Source organism: Scophthalmus maximus, chromosome 7, assembly GCF_022379125.1.
Source record: "Scophthalmus maximus strain ysfricsl-2021 chromosome 7, ASM2237912v1, whole genome shotgun sequence".
Classification (NCBI taxonomy): domain Eukaryota; kingdom Metazoa; phylum Chordata; class Actinopteri; order Pleuronectiformes; family Scophthalmidae; genus Scophthalmus; species Scophthalmus maximus.
In genome coordinates this window covers 5,112,555-5,133,438 of record NC_061521.1, presented here as the reverse complement: position 1 = coordinate 5,133,438, position 20,884 = coordinate 5,112,555, and the positions used below count along the sequence as shown (strand labels likewise).

Below are 20,884 nucleotides of genomic sequence, written 5' to 3'. Positions count from 1 at the left end.
AATGCTGTGACATCATTTGATCCCCATGAATGACCCCTAATATCCTCTTGAGGATACCTGGAACTAACTTATTGTCTCCTGAAAGCGCCCCTGAATCATACGCAACCCTACAAGGACCCCATAACCCATCTGAACACTACTGAAACCTGCAGATATACTTATGAAATCCCTTTTTAAATCAGGGGATACAGTTCAGGGCATCATGAAGGACCATTAGTAACCCTCCAAGAGCTTTGTGACCACATAAAGGACCCCCCTTAAATATCCAGGAACCATCTCAATACTTCAATAACTCTAACGTTAGCACACATCAGGTATATCAGAGCCTTTAATTTTTCCAGTCGTAAATTCAACTTGAATGTTGACTTGAATGCAGTTTAAAAAAACTTCACTGAGGAGCCCTGAAAACCCTTGTCCCAATCCCGTTCACTCAGGTATATGCAGAAGCCCATTCATATTTCATTCATGATTCATAACCCCTCGGACATTTGGAACCCTTTAAGAATCTTTTCCTTTAATCACACCAGTGATGCCTGATGCGCCCATTGGAGCTTCAAAAAGGACCCTGTAGTTTTTTTCAGACTTGTTGAACCCCTTGAGAAAACCACAGTCATCTTTGGATTAGGAAGGGCTCTGTCTGACAATTTCTGTAACTTTCCTAAACTAACCAAATAACCATCTGAGGTGCCTGAGTTTGTACTTCCACTGTATATCTCTTCTTCTTGCTCCTCTTTTCACAACTGGGACAGAAGAGACTGAATATGGTTGGCTTTTCACTTCATCATTTAGTGTAGCTGGCTGGAACAACAACAGTGACGTAGAGTAAAATGTCAAACTGATTGAGCATAACTTAGAGCACTCTTAAGAATGCACCTGCTCAGAAATCCTTAGGACTCCATGAAGGACCTGTAACTCTCATCATTAGCCTCTTTAACCACAACAAACATCCCCAAGAATTCCTTAATCAGGATTATTTCAATAGAATTCATATCATGCAAAATTAAACCCCTTCTCATCTTTGTGAACAATAGTGAGGAGTCCATTATCAGATCACTGATACATCCTTTAAGGCCCCCTGGGTGGCGCTCGGACCCAACTTTTAAAGTCCTGACTTAGTGAAACCCAAGGTCCCATGGCGTGTCCGTGCTGTCTGCGTCTCGCCCAGCTTTGCTGTGCTGTCAGGACAACACTTGCTGTCACACAGCTCGCAGGGCTGGGATTTATTTTTGGAATGCCATGGCGTCTGTTCCTTCCATTTGTAGGAAGGGGGGTCGAGTTGAGCATAGCATGAACCTGCTGCTCTAACACTCTGGGCTGGGACAAGCAGGCAGCAGCCGGCCGGCCGCCCCCCAAGCAGCAGTCGGACAGGTAAACACACCATAATTGCACCTTTTATACTTAAGATAGAGCACAGGGAAGCTGTTAGCAGCTGCTGTTGAATGGAGAACCCCCCAACCTTGGCAGCCAGTGGTCTGATGTGTGTTTGGAGAGCAGATGGGGTTTTTCATTTATCTAGTCCTCAGTGCAACATTAAAGCACCAACTGGGCTGAGCTAAGTGTTAGCCTTGCATCGTTTCTACTCCATACCAATTCAAAACACTCTGCCCTGTCAATTATCTGTCCTGGGTTTAATGAGGCACAAGTGACTGATGATCACTTTTCTGCTTCATTCTGTGTAATTGTGGGAAATAAAGTTGTCCTTGTTAGGTTTGGTATTTTACATTGAACTTGAATCAGTGTTTTCTCTTGTCATGTCAAGGGGAACCTGTCTGGAGCGCTTTGGACATTGGCAACAAGTTTTTACCTGGTAAGTTCTTCCTGTTTCCATTTAAACTCACGGTTTGCTGTATTTGAGTGAGAAGCCACACAATTTCACTGGAGGTAAATGATGGATTCATTCACTTAAGGAGGCCATTGTGGAGCCGCTTGGCTTTTATTTCACAGCTATTATTACCCTTTCCTCTTTTGAACTTTCATCCTGAAGGCGCTCCAAATACCAAACCTACCAGAGCCTTAAAAGGAGGAGTGAACTCTCATGTGTCAGTCAGGCATCAGATTCAGGGAGGGAGGGAGGGGAGGTCTTTAAAACACAACCAGATCTGGCCTACATTTCACTGAGGTGACATACATAGTTAACCCTGGATATTAAACCATATGTGTCTATATGTGTATATGTTTGTGGGAAATGATGCGAGAGGATCCTGACATGACAAAGCTGCACTCCAGCTGTACAAATAAAGCCCAGCCTGTGAAGTGTACCATGTGAAGTGTTACCTGTAGAGGCCTACAATCTTCCCTCAGAGTGCAGTTTCCTGACATCCGGTGTAAAAGATTTGAGATCCTTATTAAGGAAAACACAAATAAAACAAGCCTAATGTATTTTAAGTTACTTTTAAGTATTCAAAGTTAAGCAAGGTTGGAGGTATTGGTCAGTGTGTGAGTCCAAGACCTAGATTTAGAGTTAGATATCTTACCAAATACGGACATATTTTGATTTCAGATATCATAATCTACGGTTTGATATCTCTACAACAAAATAACCATATTTTCATTTAATATGCTTTGAATGTTCATGGACCCAGAGGATGAAACCACATTTCGTTGACGCCTTCTAGCTAAGGGAAACAAAAATGAATATCCACGTTTTTATGATGCCCCTTCACTCCCTCACACCCTGGTCCATAGGTTGGAGCTCTGTCTCTGGGTCAGAGCTTAGCGCTACCCTAGAGTCCGACAGAAGTTCTGTTGTGTTGACTGGATTACCATTTGTGTGTTTTGGGTTTTGAATTTGTCCTCTTTTTGCAGAGTGTTTGCTGGTAATGTATAGGCTTCCTGCAGCACATTCTTCATTTGCAGTAGATTGCTCCCAAATGTTTTGGGCCATTGCAGCGCTCTTTTGCCACCATACTAAAGACATGGAAATCTACCTGCAAGAGTACACTTTATCCAACTGAAGTTGATGTTGAAACATAAAGCAGTTAATATTCATATGTCTTACAAAGTTCTCCTGTTTCAGGGAGTTTGTTTCGCTTCCCCTAAAGGCAGCTGAAGCTGCAGGAGCTCGATCTCATCTGCATCCCAGTATTTTTCTGCCAAAGTGATACAGCCTGAGTCTTAAAAAGGGGATGCAGGTTATTGGCCAGCCTCCTCTCTGCCTTCAAACTAAAATAAGCTTCCAGGATCAGCTGTGAGGCTGTAACATCATCCAGGAAGAGCTGAGCTCGATGCTCCTGTTGCTTTTTCAGCCTGCAGCACTGATCTGTGACTCTCATAAACAGCACTCACACAAACAGGATGTGTTTGTGTGTGTTTGTGTGTGTGTGTGTGTGTCTGGTGTGTGTGTGTGTGTGGAGGTTAGACACGTGTTTGACAGCCACATGAAAATATCTGAAACCCAAACGACAGAATCTTATGTTGTTACCTTAGTATTATAGGTTCATTTGAAGCATGAAAACATTTCACAGAATTCCTGGGGCTGAGGAATTTTACATCAGACTAAACAATATTTTAGTTTATAATAATATGTGGATTGGAATTGCACATTTTGACCAGTATTAATCATCCTCTGAGGACCATAACCTAATAGTATTGTTCAGGTATGTTGCTTGGGACCAGAGGACACAAATAACATTATTGAAAAATGATATGATGTTGCGTGTTTATAGGCTCCAGCAGTTTGATTGTTTAACATTAACTATAAACCACAAAGAGAGAAAAATGGAAGGCACTACTAAAGAAGAAAATTATTTTTTAATTTATGTAAGAAAAGCAGTTACAAACACATATGCAGCAAAAATCTCAAGGACATTGAAGGTGAATGTAAAGCAATTAGGGACATAATTAAAGGAACCAGTTTGTTAAAACTAAAACATACACAGGTAACAGAGTTTGATTGTACAGATCAGTTGTCAATGTAATATCTCACAGAAATCCTCCATTATCCCTCCAAATAAGTACCAACTATTTTTAATTAATTAAAGGAACCAGTTAGTTCAAACTAAAACATACACAGGTAACAGAGGTTGATTGTACAGATCAGGTGTCAATGTAATATCTCATAGAAATCCTCCATTATTCCTCCAAATAAGTACCAACTATTTTTAGTATGAACGATGTTACTTTCACAATTATGGAAAAAGTGTCTGTAAAAAGAACAAGTGTTTGAGCTTGCTCTTTAGCCAAAGTGTAAGTGCAGAATTGATGAGATAACATTGTATAGTCTTTTATTTCTACATGCTTGGAAAATGTAAATGTTTTACATTCCCTACATACTATGATAAAATTATCAATAACTGGGGATGATGAGAAAAAAAAATAGAATAAGTAAGATCACAATGACAGAATCAGAATGTCAAAGAGAACAACAAATAACAAATATAGACATTTGGGACTTTAGCTGTTGAGTTTGTACACGTCCAACTGAGAGTCAGAAAAGGTGATTTATTGATTCTAAATTAAATATTATAACTGTAACTGTTGTAGAGCTGGTCCTGATGGATATCTTAATAGCTGATAGATGTCGTGAGGTCAAAGTGGAAACCACCTGAAGAGATGAAACCTGCTTATTAATCACCTTGACATAAATCTGCAAAAAAAGACAAAAAAGAAAAGTTAAATATTCAGTTACCTTTTGGGGAGCTTAAGGTTTTAAGACTTTTAAAGTCCCCCTCCACTCAAAAAAGTGTTTTTCTTCTGTTTCTGTCCTCTAAAATGTCTGACATTGACAATAGGGACTATTTGTATTTGAGCAATGTTGTCACTATAGAGGTTTTTTCACATTCCTCTTCTGGAGTAGGAGATTTCTGTGCACTTCTCTGCAATTTGAAATTCAAACGAGTCCTGGCAAGCTAGATTTGGTACGTCACTAATACAGAAAACCAATCGCTGTTGAATATGCAAATGTATGGAAAGAAAACGGAATCTTCCAGTGCAAAGGTAGCACATCCATGAGAGGACGGCAGTTGTGTCAACAGACAGTAAGCATTAGCAGTTCGTGAAATTTTTATGTCTGAATCTCGCCAATGTTGCCGCTAGCAATCTTGTTGCGCACATTCTTCCACCGGTCAACCTAGCGCAAGCAGCTTTGGTGAGCAGTGCTCAGCCTGTGTCATTTGCATGTCATGAATAATCGTAGTCTCAGAATTCCTCAATGAGGGAGAGAGAGTGGATGGTTTCAAGCCCCATTTCAGAGGGTTTTCAGTTTTCATAAATGTTTCATCAAATAAGATTTGAGATACTTTGAGGCCTTTTGGAGGGGGGAAATTTTATTTAATTAATTACTGTGTCTTTACTGTAAACCAATCGAATTTTGGTTAGGAACAGATAACAGAGATAGCAGGAGTAGAGGAGGCAGGATTTAAAAAAAAAATTGGATTTCACTGGTATGTATTCACAATGGGTTTGAATTTAAAAACTAAAAATAAAAACTGAAGATGGGGAACCAGAGGGTTGGATTAACTCCTACTTAAACTATGTGATACAAATTTAAGAAAAAAAACAACTAAATATATATGAATGTATAGCTGCAGGAATCTTTGCAACAAAATGTATACAGTCCAAAGTTTTGGTCAAATTGTAGAACTTTACACTTGACAAATGCTTTGGTTCCTGCAGCCAATGAATCTACCTTTTCTCACAGTTTTTTTTTCTTTTTTTCTTCACAGGGTGCTGCAGCGCTCATGGCTGTTGCTTTTATTGCTGTCACCCAGCCGGGCCTGCTTTCCCAGCAGTACCCTCCAACCCTGCTGCCCAAGCCTGGAAAGGACAACGTTCGGCTTCAAAAGCTGCTCAAGAGAACAGCTAAGAAAAATGTCTCTGCTCAGGCGGCGCAGTCCGCAGCACCTTTTCGCTCCAGCCTTTCCCCTGTGAATGAAGCAAGTCCTGACCTCGAGCACAGTGACCACTCCACCCCTCCCCGGACTCCAGAGACACCATCCAACATTTTCGGCATCCAGCAGCCTCCACGGTTCACTGTCAGGCCACTTTATCAACATGTGGCTTCCCCTTACCCTCAGCGTGCAGCTTATGGCAGAGCAGCAAGGTTCTCTCCTCAGACAGTGGCATTCCCATCATACTCTTACTCGCAGCATGTCACCACAGTTCCTTCGTATTCACCATTGGCCAACCTTTCTGGAGTCTCCCCAGTTCTCGGGCCAGTTGCCCAACAGGCAATACCCAAAATATCTCTATCACCTTATATTGTACCTGAGGTGACAAAGCCAGCTGCTGAGCTGAAAAAGCCAGCTTTAAGCACATTTGCTGAAAATCATGCTGGTCTAAGACCTGCTGCTGCTGCAGCAACTCCACAGCCAAAACCCAAGAGTCGAGGTCTAACTCCATATTCAACTGCAGGAGGTCAAGCTTTGATTCGACCTCTTACTGTGTTGACCCCGTTCATCAAATCCAAAAGTCCTCGTCCAACTTTTAGAGCAACTGAACCCTCAAAGTCACCCAAACCGATGTTTGATGTCCCTCAAATTAGGATGTACACAGCGAGCACATCTTACTATGAAACATCCAGAACCCCACCAGTGTATGACACAGCGGAATTAACTGCTATTGGCAGCACGATACCTCAAAATAAAATACCAAAAGAAACAAAACAAGATTTGACTCCAGTGTCTGAGGTAAAAAGAAATACAACGCAGACATCTAAGTCTCCTTTCTTTGGCACAGATCCCCAGAGAAAAACACCAACTTCAGAAATTAAAAGCACCACTACAACCACAACAGATGTTACAGTTGTCACAGTTGTAACTCCTACCCCTGAAATGAAGAGAGCAACCCCAACATCTGAAATCAAAAGAGCCACCCCAACACCTGATATCAAAAGAGTCACCCCAACACCTGAAATCAAGAGAGCCACCCCAACACTTGAAAACAAGAGAGCCACCCCAACACCTGAAATCAAGAGAGCCACCCCAACATCAGAAATCAAAAGAGCCACCTCAACACCTGACATTAAAATAGCAGTTCCAACACCTGAAATCAGAGTTACATCGACTTATGAGTTCCAAACATCAAGAACTTCAACAGGACGGCCTAGAACCCCAGCATACCATGTGGGCCGGTCTACAACACCTGTATTTGAAATTTCAAAAGCCAATCCTCTCTTGTTTGCAGTGTCACCAATCACAGTAGAGCCAGAGAGGACGCCAAATATGGCTTCTGCTATGAGCAGTTTGCCTGCTTCCAAAAATGTGATGACTAGTGAGCCTAAGTCTACTGAAACAATAGTGAATGGGGACATTCTTTCAGAGGTGACACCTGAAGCTAAACCAATCCAACAAAGTTTAAAAAAGTCAAAATCAGAGCCTGCTCTGGGAAGACAAAATAACCAAACTGCCCCAGCTGCCTTTCATAGACCCAAAACTCCTACATCTGAGCTAACAACACCAGCAATGACTTTTTACAGCTATCAGAGGCCTAAGACTCCAACTTACGAGGCGTCACAACTTATGACCACATTACATGGCTATAAAAGACCAAAAACACCCACTGGTGTATCACCTGTAGCCTTTCAGAGACCTAAAACCCCAAGCCAGGTGGCTCAAAAGTCAAAATCTCCTTATCGTGGATTGACACCAGCGGAATATGCTGCTTATGGTGGAATCAAAACTTTCTCTCCAGCATTTGGTATATCGGGTTCTAAGACATCAACAAAAGAAGGGGTTGAAGTTACAAAAGAGGAATCAGCAGAGTGTAAAACACAGAGCAAAGAACTGTCTGTGAAAGAGCCTTCAGAAGCTGAGGTGTTTAAAGTCAAAGAAACCCCCAAAGATGTAGATAAACCTCATCTGAGAGATAAGGGGTTTCCCGCCCCACCCCCAATCCCTATTATTGTTGTTTCACAGGCATCTGACACCTCAGGGTCACCTTTTACACTACATACAAATACGGTATCCAGTCAGTTTAGTGTAAAACAAGAAGAAATGGTGATTCAAGAATCACCAAAGACTAAACCTCCAACAGCAGATTTGAAGACTCTTGAGACGGTGGGAACACCAGTTCAAGAAGATATCAAACCAAGAATAAAAACGCCTGAAACCAGACCTCCCCTGTCAAAAGGTGGTGATCGAGACCCTCTGAAGGCAGTAAGGAAACTTTTAGGCAAAGATAAAGTCCAGACTGCCGAACAGAAAGCTGGAACTGAGGCAAAAGCTGACCTCACACAACAAAATGAGTCAGTGAAACCCGTAACTGCCACTACAACTAAAGCTGGAGGCTCAAAGCCAAGCTCAGCAGCCCCTGCTAAAGCACCTGCTGCGCAATCAACAGTAAGTAAAGATGAAGGGAAAAATAAGGCAGCAGAACCAACAATAAAAACTGCACTTCAGAAAAAAGAAGGCATTGAGTCCCTCCCAGCTGCCGAGTCCCTTCTTAAGGTCATACAAAAGCCGAAGGGAGTAAAATCAAAATTGAGTGGTTGGTCACGACTCAAGAAGCACATGGTAGTGGAGCAGGAGGAGCCCAAATTTCCAGAAACTGGCTCTCAGACGGAGACCACTGGGCAGGATCAGAATGAGGAGAAGAAGGCTGAAAAGTCAGATGACACGCCTGCCACTCAGGACAAGAACCATACCAAAGACGCTCCCAAGGCAACAATGATGTGGGAGGCTGTCCTCTTCCAAATGTTTTCCACCAAAGAGAACATTTTACATCAGATCGAAATAAACAAAAACGAGGAAGAAAAGACGCAAGAGCCAAATGACGAGCTGAAAGAGATACCTTCATTTGCATACCGGCTTCCTGTGCTACTCTTTAGTCCGAAGTTTGATGCAAAAAGGCTAAAAGAGGCAGCATCAAGGCCGATGACGAAAATTTCAACTGTGTTTGAAATGGGTCTGATTGGGCGGAAAGGTAAAGAAGAGGAACCAAAAGACTTTAATAGAACCGCAAGGGGGTTCGCTGCTCCTTAGGTTACATCTAATGTGAAGTGCCAAATTGAAAATGTAGAGACAAAAAGTTTATGTTGAATGTACAGCAGCAGAAATATTTGCAACAGAAATTATGTACAGGTCTGGAGTCTTAGTCTCTGTGTTAAATGAATGATGGCCTTAACTTTATACTTTACCATATGCTTTGTGTTGCATTTATGTGACTGATTGTCTGGATGTTAAATGTTTGTATTTGTGGATTAGATGGAAAGAGAGAACTACATTTGTCTTAAAGTCATTCAGACATCATATCAGATCAAAGCCTTTATGTTTTATGTAATTTCAGAGCTTCTCATTTGTTCCATACATCACGTGTTCACAATAAATACAGATTGTTACTTTGTTACAGTATTTTGGTTATTGTGAAGAAAATGTTGTCTGAGAAACCAAGACTCTGATTATTTAAATGCTGCATCTCACTCAAGATTTAGAGTGTTCAAAAGCTAAAATCTGCTTTTTAGTATAATACATCAACTTTTAGCAAAGTTATAAAATACAAATAGATGAAAAGTAAATGGTTTTAAGACAAATCATTACTCACTGAGAAATCATGTTTCTTACAGCTACAGTGTGTAATATTTAGAAGAACTTATTCACAGAAATGGAATATATTGTCTATAACTGTGTTCATATATGTATAATCACCTGCAAAAAAAGAATCGATGTTTTTCCGTCAATTTCGAATGAGTTAAATATAATTCTTTAGGTTGACCTGACTTCTGTGTAAGTCGCCATGTTTGCTATGTCGTGTTGAATATGATTGCACAAAACGGACACAGAATACACGCATTCGCATTGAATTTCCAGCGCTGCCGGAAACCAGACATGGAATCAGCGGTGCGCCACCATAAAGTGTCCCCGTTGCTCGACAGTGCAAGCGGTCTGACAAGTTTGAGAAGCCAGAGCTTGGGGAGGGAAAGGGAGGGGGCTGCTCAGCTGCTTGCGGTTTGCAACTTTACCACCAGATGCTGCCAAAAATATTACAAACATTGAACACTGGGTCTTTAATGATCATTAAAATATCCAGTTTTATTAAAAATGGTGCTACTTGCCTCAAGGTAAGACCTTTCACTAGTTAATGGATGTACATGTAAAGTGATAGGATATTTGAATTTTTTTTCAGGCTGTTTATGGTTATGTTTTATGAAAGAACTTTCTAAAAGTCACAATGAAGTAACATTTTAAGGGCAAAAATTCCTTAATGTGACATGGGCAGGGAAAAAGGGCATTTATTTTTGAATTTATAGTTGAAATAGTAAAGAGCAATTGCTGAAAGACCTGATGAAAGTACAGGAAAGGTGATATTCCTCATACTTTAGTGTCTTTTTACGTAATCTCAATCAGCTTAAAGTTTGTAAATCCACCTCTATTATTCTCCATCTCCTCCATCTGTGATACATTAAAATGTAAAAAGAGAAAGAACTACAGGAGAATCACGAAAGAACACACTCGTTGTGTGTCTGCTGCGATTTTTAGTTGTCTGACTATTAATAACTTTATTTGTATGCCACTTTACAAAGAGCTTTACACTACAACAAAAATAATAAACATAAAAATGCTAGATTAGATATTAGATTACAATAAGAAATGAAAGTAAAAAAGTAAAATGATGATAAAAAATAAATAAAACCAAAACAGCATCAAAGCTGCATACTTTTTTGATAAAAGTCACACAATTTTTTTTAATTTCAACATTTACATCAGGTATGTGATGGCACGTGTTTCATTAGCTGCAATCTAAACTCCAAGTTGTCCATTTTTTTTTTGGACACAGGTGTTAAATTTTCGATTGTTGACCTACGCTCAGTATTGCACTTAACCGTCCCGTGTGAGTGAATGCTTCCTGTCTACCTCCACAGTAGGGTAGACAAGAGTCTCAAATATTTGGAAAGAAAATTAAAATGTGATTGATTTCATTGTGACTTGAAGAAGCAAGCCCGAGCTAAAAGCTTGTGTAAGTAGTGATAGAAGATGAATGCTGAAGAGACTCCGCCATGATGGAGGACAGTGAGATATTGAACTGTGGGGTCAAAGATCAAGACACAGAATGGTTTTACTGTGATGCAGGGCAGGGCAATGTATTTTTCCAGTTTTATTTTCAAACCTGCTGGGTGTTTTATAATGTTCCTTCTAATCTGATTTCTAGTGTGTGCTGGAGCTATGGATTCATCTAGGTACAGTTTTTGACAATGTGAAGCTCAGAGGGTAGATTTTCTGTCATTTCCTACTCTGAAGATGGGATCCTGTTGACACTTGCAAAATAAACCCTATGACAAATTTCTCTGTTCTTTGTCTATTTCTTGTGAAGCTGCAAATACAAATTACTTTGGGGAGAGTGGAATGCTAATTTACTCATCTGTTTGACTGTACCTGACTGGAACGTTCTGGAATATTTTTTTTTCAATCATTTTTAGTCTCTCTCACACACCAATAATTGAAAAATTAGTGAGTCCCTCCCAGCTGCCGAGTCCCTTCTTAAGGTCATACAAAAGCCGAAGGGAGTAAAATCAAAATTGAGTGGTTGGTCACGACTCAAGAAGCACATGGTAGTGGAGCAGGAGGAGCCCAAATTTCCAGAAACTGGCTCTCAGACGGAGACCACTGGGCAGGATCAGAATGAGGAGAAGAAGGCTGAAAAGTCAGATGACACGCCTGCCACTCAGGACAAGAACCATACCAAAGACGCTCCCAAGGCAACAATGATGTGGGAGGCTGTCCTCTTCCAAATGTTTTCCACCAAAGAGAACATTTTACATCAGATCGAAATAAACAAAAACGAGGAAGAAAAGACGCAAGAGCCAAATTAGAAAAATTAAAAGACACATGATGATGATGAAACTCAGCAGCATCACAGGGACCAGTAGGCACTGGCTTAAAAAAATAAATATCATATTTATCACTTTATCATGTGTTGTTTTCTTTATGTGAAGTACTCTGCACCGCCGTCCTGCACAAAAGGAGCTAAAAAAAGAGCTTCACTAGATTTGACTTACATTTTTCTGCCATTTCTCTGACAGCATCTTTCTATCTTATTTAAAATCTCTCGACTTACCAGTGGTTCTCCTTGTCCACAGGGATTTTCTCATATTTGCCGTGACCAGTGACGACAAATTTGTACTTTTTACAAGTTGCTGATCCCTGAGGAGAGAAAACACAATAGTCAGTTTAGGAGTGATGTGATATATTGGTATTGATGAAAACTGTTAAAAATTTAATTACGCAGTGAAAATGATGGACCGAACTCTGTTGTGTATTATCAGCTTGCAAGATTATACTGGGAAATTTAATAAACTACAATTGTACTTTTTCATATTATTAAAACAAACTGCTACAAAGTTTTTCACAGAGATAAATCAACATGAATGAAAACTTCAACAGCATAAAAACATATATACAGTCTGGGATGAGAGGAGAACTGATTTTCTGTGCTTAACACTGTAAACAATCGAAAGAAGAAGTTCGTTAGTATATTGAGTATATTTGTGTGCGCGTACTCACCTTATTGGTTCGTTGTCTGGGCCTCCCTGATGCGTCTCCGATGACCTCCCACATGTTTTTTTTCTGCATCACACCTCCAGGCTTCACATCCTGATAAATCAATCAATAATCAGTGTTAACAGGTAGTGGCGGTTCTAGCTTGTAAAGCGCTAAAACCTGAGCCCCCCCCCACCCCCCAACGGACAAACAATAATTGTGTTACCCTCCAACTATTCAGAATTAATTGCCGTTTTATATTATTATATACAATCAGAAATACCAAACTTATACACAATCATAACAATTAAAATAAAGCGCAAAGAACAGGAAAAAAATGTTGCATAAAGATACAAATAAAGTAAAGAATCAAATTCCTACTCAATTAAATTATAACATATTACTAACAAAACACAAACAAAACTCTAAATTGCACAAATCCTATATCACACAAAAACGCAAACTGAACAACACACTACTGTTGCACGCAGTTGCATAACAGTAATTTAAATCATGACCTTCATCGCCTTCCTTGGTGCAAAGTCATCAATCACATCATCAGATGAAATCTCCCCTGCAAATGCATGGGTAATACTGATCAATACTGATGGAAAGGTAAGGTATATTCTGAGAGCAGAACACACATTTGGGGACATTTCTGAGAGCTCCTACTTATTTATGAATGTCAGCAGCTCAGGCATCTGAATCTCTGTGTGAGATTCAAATGACACATAAAAAAGATCGATAAACACCTGTTAGCATATATTTTCTGTGGTTTCCAATTATTATTAATTTATTCTTTTAAATAATTTGAATACACCTAAACAGATCCAAGTGAAGTCATCAATCAGGTACTGCTTTTAAAAAAAGATAAGAAGCTGTATTCACATTTGTTGTTTCTCCACAAGAGCAAAACCTCACATCACCAACCCACAAAGCTGCAACCTGAACAAAGGACAGTCAGCTCAGTTTCTACACTCAGTTCCTCAGTTCAGCGGAACCTGTTACCCCCAGACAGGGTTGACTCCATCTCAGGAATTACAGAAATTGTTCATACTAATGTTCCCTGAAACATTTGTGCTTATTTGCTTCATTTGCGCAAATAATGTATCATTGCCCATTCTTCCTTCCACTTTCTCTGACAAACCAGATTCGAACACAAACACATACACACACACACACAAACACACACACATGAACTGTTGAATGAAAAAGAGGCAGACAGGAATGAATGGGGAAGCCACACAAAGCGGTTGTGCTAACTGGGGCTAAAGCTAGCGCCCAACTTCCTTGCTCACTTGTTGTCAAGCCCTCTCCTTTTCCCGGCCACGAAACAAATAGCATCTTGTATCAGAAAGCTTGGGCTGCCCAAACACAGTGACAATAGTTATCCTCTGTTTCTGATACAGGACGTCTGATGACAGTGACTGTTGTACGATCTCAATGGTAATTGGCTATTGCGTCAAACGGGTCACCAAATATTTCAACTCTAGGAAGTGTTGCGATTCACGCAAATTTCATGTTGTGATTGTGACTTACTGTTGGTCTGCAGAGCGATTGTCTGCTGTAGTCAGAGGGGCCTTTTACCCACTGGGTGATCAGGTTGGCTACGCCCACCTTCAGACCATCAGCGTCCTGATCCATAATTTAGCTTTTCTCAAGTTCAGTTAACTGAATTCAAATTGTTACACAAGGTGAGGTGACTCAACCAGAGCATTACATTGGAACTCAATTGTGATTCAACTCATGTAAACTAAGGGGTTCAAGTACAACTTAATTAATATTAATACAAATAATATCAATTTATTTGACTAGAAACGTTTGAGTGCTTTGAATTATTACAACAAATTTAACTAATATTTTCACAGTGCTCTGGAAACCAACACAGAACATTGATCGCTAATTTCAGGAAATCCTGGACTTCATCAGTTAAGAGCTCATTACCACTATTCTCTGTTTGTTTATACCAGAGAACCCCAATTAAACTCATTTATATTTAACAAATAGAGAAAGATCTGTTGCCAGGATATAAGCAGACATGTGACGTTGTAGCTCTGAGGTCAACAAACATGTTCCCACTGACTGATCTGTTTGTGCCAGTGGGTTTGGTTGCAGCTCTGAGTTCACACCTATGTTGCAGCTGTTACAGCTCATTTAAGGTATAACATGTAACCTTTCCCCTCTCCGGGAACCATCACCTTACCGTGGTGGAGGGGTTTGTGTGTCCCTATGAACCTGAGGGCTGTGTTGTCTGGAGCCTAGTGCTCCTGGTAGGGTTTCCCATGGCAGAGTGGTCTCAGGCGAGGGGCCAAACTAAGTATGGTTCAACAAAGACACCATGGACAACAGAGGAAGAGGAAAAGGGACCCAGCCCGGAGGAAGCCCGGGGCCCCCGTCTGGAGCTAGGCCCAGGCGGCTGGCTTGTCGGCGAGCGCCTAGTGGCCGGGTTTGCCACGGAGCCCGGCCGGGCACAGCCCGAAAAAGCTACGTGGCACCTACCTCCTCTCCATCCTGTGGGCCCACCACTCATAGGAAGAACCGCTGGTGTCGGGTGCGCTGCCACACGGGTGGCAGTGGAGGTCGGGGACCTCGACGAACCGGACCTGGGCTGCAGAAGCTGGCTCTGGGGACGTGGAACGTCACATCTCTGTGGGGGAAGGAGCCGGAGCTTGTGCGGGAGGTGGAGCGCTACCAGTTGGATCTGGTGGGGCTTACCTCTACGCACAGTTTCGGTTCTGGAACTGTACTCCTGGATAGGGGTTGGTCTCTTTTTTTCTCTGGAGTTGCCCAGGGGGAGAGGCGACGGGCGGGTGTGGGGATACTCACAAACCCCCGGCTGAGCGCCGCTGTGTTGGAGTTTACCCCGGTGGACAAAAGGGTCGCCTCCCTACGCCTTCGGGTGGTGGGGGGGAAAACTATGACTGTTGTTTGTGCATATGCACCAAACAGGAGTTCAGAGTATTCGGCCTTTTTGGAGACCCTGAATGGAGTCCTGCAAAGGACCCCAGTAGGGGACTCCGTTGTTCTGCTGGGAGACTTCAACACCGTGGGCAATGATGGAGACACCTGGAGAGGCGTGATTGGGAAGAACGGCCTCCCTGATCGGAACCCAAGTGGTTGTTTGTTATTAGACTTCTGTGCTAGCCATGGCTTGTCTATAATGAACACCATGTTCGAACATAAGGATGCTCATAAGTGTACATGGTACCAGAGCACCCTAGGCCAAAGGTCGATGATCGATTTTGTGATCGTTTCATCTGATCTGAGGCCACATGTTTTGGACACTCGGGTGAAGAGAGGGGCGGAGCTGTCAACTGATCATCATCTGGTGGTGAGTTGGATCCGGGGGTGGGGGAAGACTCTGGATAGACCTGGTAAGCCCAAACGGGTTGTAGTGCGGGTGAACTGGGAACGTCTGGAGGAGGCCCCCATCCAGGAGATTTTCAACTCACACCTCCGGCGGAGCTTTTCTGGCATTCCTGTGGAGGTTGGGGGCATTGAACCCGAGTGGGAAATGTTCAAAGCTTCCATTGCTGAAGCTGCGGCGGTGAGCTGTGGTCTCAAGGTCTTAGGTGCCTCAAGGGGCGGTAACCCTCGAACTCCGTGGTGGACACCGGTGGTCAGGGAAGCTGTCCTACTGAAGAAGGAGTCCTTTAGGGATATGTTATCCCAGAGGACTCCGGAAGCAGTTGCAAGGTACCGACGGGCCCGAAGGGCTGCAGCCTCTGCCGTGTCAGAGGCAAAACAGTGGATGTGGGAGAAGTTCGGAGAAGTCATGGAGAAGGACTTTAGGTCGGCACCAAGATGCTTCTGGAAAACCATTCGACATCTCAGGAGGGGGAAACGGGGAACCATCCACGCTGTGTACAGTAAGGATGGGACACTGTTGACCTCAACTGAGGAGGTAATCGGGCGGTGGAAGGAGCATTTTGAGGAACTCCTGAATCTGACTAACACGCCCTCTATGGTAGAGGCAGAGCTGGAGGCTGATGGAGGATCATCGTCATTTTCCCTGGCGGAGGTCACTGTGGTAGTCAAACAACTTCACAGTGGCAAAGCCCCAGGGGTTGATGAGATCCGCCCAGAAATGTTGAAAGCTTTGGGTGTGGAGGGGCTGTCTTGGTTGACACGTCTCTGCAACATTGCGTGGAGGTCGGGTACAGTGCCAAACGAGTGGCGGTTGGTTCCCCTGTTCAAAAAGGGGGACCAGAGAGTGTGTGCCAATTACAGGGGTATCACACTTCTCAGCCTCCCGGGTAAAGTCTACTCCAAGGTGCTGGAAAGGAGGGTTCGGCCAATAGTCGAACCTCAGATTGAAGAGGAACAATGTGGATTCCGTCCTGGACGTGGAACAACGGACCAGCTCTTTACCCTTGCAAGGATCCTGGAGGGGGCCTGGGAGTATGCCCATCCAGTCTACATGTGCTTTGTGGATTTGGAGAAGGCGTATGACCGGGTCCCCCGGGAGATACTGTGGGAGGTGCTGAGGGAGTATGGGGTGAGGGGGTCACTTCTTGGGGCCATCCAATCCCTGTATACTCAAAGCAATAGCTGTGTCCGGGTTCTCGGCAGTAAGTCGGATTCGTTCCCGGTGGGGGTTGGTCTCCGCCAGGGGTGCGCTTTGTCACCAATCCTGTTTGTGATATTCATGGACAGGATATCGAGGCGTAGTCGTGGTGGGGTGGGATGCAGCTCGGTGGCCTGGGGATCTCATCACTGCTTTTTGCAGATGATGTGGTCCTGATGGCAACATCGCTCTGTGATCTTCAGCACTCACTGGATCAGTTCGCAGCCGAGTGTGGAGCGGTTGGGATGAGAATCAGCACCTCAAAATCTGAGGCCATGGTTCTCAGCAGGAAACCGGTGGATTTTCTACTCCGGGTAGGGAAATTTGCCCTTACCTCAAGTAAAGGAGTTCAAGTACCTCGGGGTCTTGTTTGCGAGTGAGGGGACACTGGAGCGTGAGATTGGCCGTAGAATTGGAGTAGCGGGGGCGGTATTGCATTCGCTTTGCCGCACCGTTGTGACAAAAAGGGAGCTGAGCCGGAAGGCAAAGCTCTCGATCTACCGGTCAATCTTTGTTCCTACCCTCACCTATGGTCATGAAGGATGGGTCGTGACCGAAAAAACGAGATTGCGAGTACAAGCGGCCGAAATGGGTTTCCTTAGAAAGGTGGCTGGGGTCTCCCTTAGAGATAGGGTGAGAAGCTCAGTCATCCGTGAGGAGCTCGGAGTAGAGCCGCTGCTCCTTTGCGTAGAAAGGAGACAGTTGAGGTGGTTCGGGCATCTGGTAAGGATGCCCCCTGGGCGCCTCCCCTGGGAGGTGTTCCAGGCACGTCCAGCTGGGAAGAGACCTCGGGGTAGACCCAGGACTAGGTGGAGAGATTATATCTCCACACTGGCCTGGGAACGCCTCGGGATCCCCCAGTCAGACCTGGTTAATGTGGCCCGGGAAAGGGAAGTTTGGGGCCCCCTACTGAAGCTGCTGCCCCCGCGACCCGACCACGGATAAGCGGTTGAAGATGAGATGAGATGTAACCTTTCCACGTTAAAATGTCCTAAATTAACTATACATGAGTTATACATGTTGTTGAGTTGTGTATGTAACCAAAATGTTTCCAACGTTTTTAAACCTCGAGAAATCCATCATTTTAATCAAGTAATTACTCTTCGTTTGGTCGCATGTCAGTGGCGAAGAAGAGTCAACATTGACTCTAAAACAGTGTTATGTCACTTTTTTTACAATATACTTTTAGATAGATAGATAGATAGATAAATACTTTATTCATCCCAAGCTGGGAAATTCTGGTGTAGCAGCAGAACGTTTCACATAGCACACATCACACATTGCTTGTGGCAGGAACGATTTCCTGTAACATTCTTTGTGACAGCGAAGCTGAATCAGCCTATTGAAGAAAGGGGCTCAGCTGTCTGCCCAGTGTGAGGTGGAGAGGATGGTCCGGGTTATCCAGGATGGATGACAGTTTGTTCATAGTCCTCCTCTCCACCACAGTTTCAAACGCGTCCATCTTGCAGCCTGCTGCTCCCCCAGCAGACCACAGTGAAGAACAGTACACTGGCAACAACAGACTGATAGAACATCTCCAACATCCTGCTGCAGACATTGAAGGATCTCAGCTTCCTCAGGAAGTAGAGTCTGCTCATTCCCTTCTTGTACACAGTCAGGGTGTTGGTTTTCCAGTTAAGTCCATTGTCGATGTTGACTCCCAGGTACTTGTAGTCCTCCACTGTCTCCACCTCCTCCCCCAGAATGAAAAGGGGCTGTGAAGCTGTTCTCTTCCTCCTGAAGTCGATCACCATCTCTCTGGTCTTGTCCACATTCAGCAGCAGGTGATTTGTTCCCGCCCACTCCACAAACCTGTCCACCAGTGCTCTGTACTCTCCCTCCTGTCCATCCCGTATACACCCAACCACTGCAGAGTCATCAGAGAACTTCTGCAAGTGGCACAACTCTTAGAGTTGTACTTAGAGTCAGTGGTGTATACTGTGAACAGGAAAGGAGACAGCACAGTCCCCTGTGGAGCTCCTATACCACTCACCACCATGTCAGACAGAACACGGCCCAGTCGTACAAACTGTGGCCTCCCTGTCAGGTAGTTAGCGATCCAGGAGATAGTGGACGCGCCGACACCCATCAACCGCAGCTTGTCACCCAGTAGCAGTGGCTGGATGGTGTTGAAAGCACTGGAAAAATCAAAGAAAGTGATTCTCACAGTCCTGCCAACACCATCCAGATGCGAATGGGCCCGCTGCAGCAGATAGATGACAGCGTCGTCCATCCCCAGAAGAGGCTAATAGGCAAACTGTAGAGGGTCGAGCGACGATCTCACCTGTGGCCTCAGGTGGGCCAAGACCAGCCTCTCCAGCACCTTCAGCACCTTCATCACATGAGAATGTGTGGGCAACTGGTCGGTAGTCGTTGAGTCAGGATGGAGTTGACTTCTTCGGAACAGGAATGAGGCAGGACGTCTTCCACAGCACCGGTACCTGTTCCAGGCTCAGGCTCAGGTTGAAGAGATGCTGGAGAACAGCACACAGCTGGCTGGCGCAAGTCTTCAGAACCCTGGGGCTGATGCCCGTAGGTCCCGCAGCCTTGCGTTGGTGAAGTCTCTCCAACTGTCTCTTCACCTGGGCCGTTGTCACAGTCCAGTGGGGGAGGGGGTTCTGACTGTCTGTGGGGGGATGTAGGTGTTGTGAAGGTGGGGGGATTGGATCCGGTGTGCTCACCACAGGGAAGAGAGGGGGGAGGAGGGGCGGGAGCATTGGAGGCAGCGAAGGTGTGTGGGGGGCAGGGTGTGTGGTACTTTTAAGAACTTGGTGGTTTTACCAATTTATTTTAACAGGATAAAGGATTTTAGTTGTCACACATCTGGATTTTAAGTTATCCGAGAAACAATCTGAGCAAAGGTTTAATAAAAAACGAGTCTGAATTGAATTCTGTCACATTAACATAATGACCACAGCCGCGCAATGTAAATCATGCGAGACGGAAATGCAGGTCTTGTTCCACCTTGTAGCGATTTAATTCTCTGAATCGTTATTTATAATGCACAAGACTTAAATCAGTTTAGAAAATTATGAGTTAAATTATTCTCACATTGTATCAATCCACAAAGTTAATCTAAAAGGGCTTGAATTTAAAAATAGTGCACATATGGATGTATTTGAACAAGATAGATTTTTGTAGGTGTGTGTTTTCATCTTTGAAATTATTTAAGTGGCATTATGACTCAATTTTGCCTTTTTTCCCATCTATTTTGTTACTTTTCACCAGTTCATCTCAGCGTGTGTGGCGTTTTGGCAAGTATTTGTGAAACCACTAGGAGTCACTAAAGCATGACAGTTTGAAATCTCTCACTCAGAGCCCCTTAAAGCAACAGGTTCATCATTCAGCCGATACAAAAGTTTTTGTGTGAGAGCAGGAATTGTCCCTGTAAGTTTTCTGACCTTGCAGGTTGCTCCCTTGGTTGGACTCTGACTCCAGGCCTCTCCGGCTTCAAACAGGTTCTTCTTGGAGGAAATGACCTCAGGTGAGCTGGGCAGGTCTGTCATCGATGCCTTCACTGCCTGTGCCTCCTGAGAGTTATGCATAAAAATAAATCTGAATTAGAGCTGTGCACACAAATTAAAACGGATATCAAAGTGATCTAGTATCCAGGTATATAGGTCACTTTCACCCATTCACAAACATTCATTCAATGCTGCTATTTACTGTGCCTCTTCTGTTTCATTCATGTTCTGCCAGTACAGCAGTCAAGTGGCATTAAGTGTCTTGCTCAAGGACACTTCGGCATGCGGATTGAGCGAACCACCGACCCACAGTTCTCTTAACATTTATTTAACTTACTGTCGCAAGATTTTTCATTAGAAAAGAACAAAAAAAAGGTCTCTGGGCAAATGCTTTTTGTCTCAGCAGTTTGAGGGGTGTGTCAGTATCTGTATTTGATGAAAGC

At 43.5% G+C, this 20,884-nt stretch overlaps 2 protein-coding genes across 6 annotated transcripts in view; one reads left to right on the top strand and one right to left on the bottom strand.

Annotated features, from left to right (window-relative positions):
- Positions 1 to 1,210: 1,210 nt before the first annotated feature.
- Positions 1,211 to 11,753, top strand: prr33 (proline rich 33). Of its 2 annotated transcripts, XM_035642341.1 has the most exons (4): positions 1,211 to 1,368; positions 1,760 to 1,807; positions 5,664 to 8,424; positions 11,457 to 11,753. In XM_035642341.1, exons 3-4 carry the CDS (start codon positions 5,679 to 5,681, stop codon positions 11,741 to 11,743), a joined length of 3,033 nt encoding a protein of 1,010 aa, XP_035498234.1. In that variant the 5' UTR covers positions 1,211 to 1,368; positions 1,760 to 1,807; positions 5,664 to 5,678; the 3' UTR covers positions 11,744 to 11,753. The 2 variants fall into 2 exon arrangements, with proteins under 2 accessions (XP_035498234.1, XP_035498233.1); XM_035642340.1 differs by lacking the exon at positions 11,457 to 11,753 and having other exon boundaries at positions 1,215 to 1,368; positions 5,664 to 9,282.
- lsp1a (lymphocyte specific protein 1 a) overlaps positions 3,732 to 20,884 on the bottom strand; it is a 58,073-nt gene continuing 40,920 nt past the window's right edge. For 3 of the 4 annotated variants that reach the window (XM_047333198.1, XM_035642343.2, XM_047333199.1), the window contains 3 exons: positions 20,379 to 20,507; positions 12,435 to 12,524; positions 11,985 to 12,074 (listed from right to left, as the gene is read on the bottom strand). In XM_047333198.1, the coding sequence (XP_047189154.1) occupies positions 11,985 to 12,074; positions 12,435 to 12,524; positions 20,379 to 20,507 (309 nt within the window). Of the gene's footprint in view, positions 4,586 to 11,984; positions 12,075 to 12,434; positions 12,525 to 20,378; positions 20,508 to 20,884 lie in introns of those variants that run through there. The other variant, XM_035642342.2, reaches the window with a different exon arrangement.

What these genes read in the sequence shown, in the direction of transcription:
- prr33 (XM_035642340.1), top strand. Translation starts at nt 5,679, where the DNA reads ATGGCTGTTGCTTTTATTGCTGTCACCCAGCCGGGCCTGCTTTCCCAG.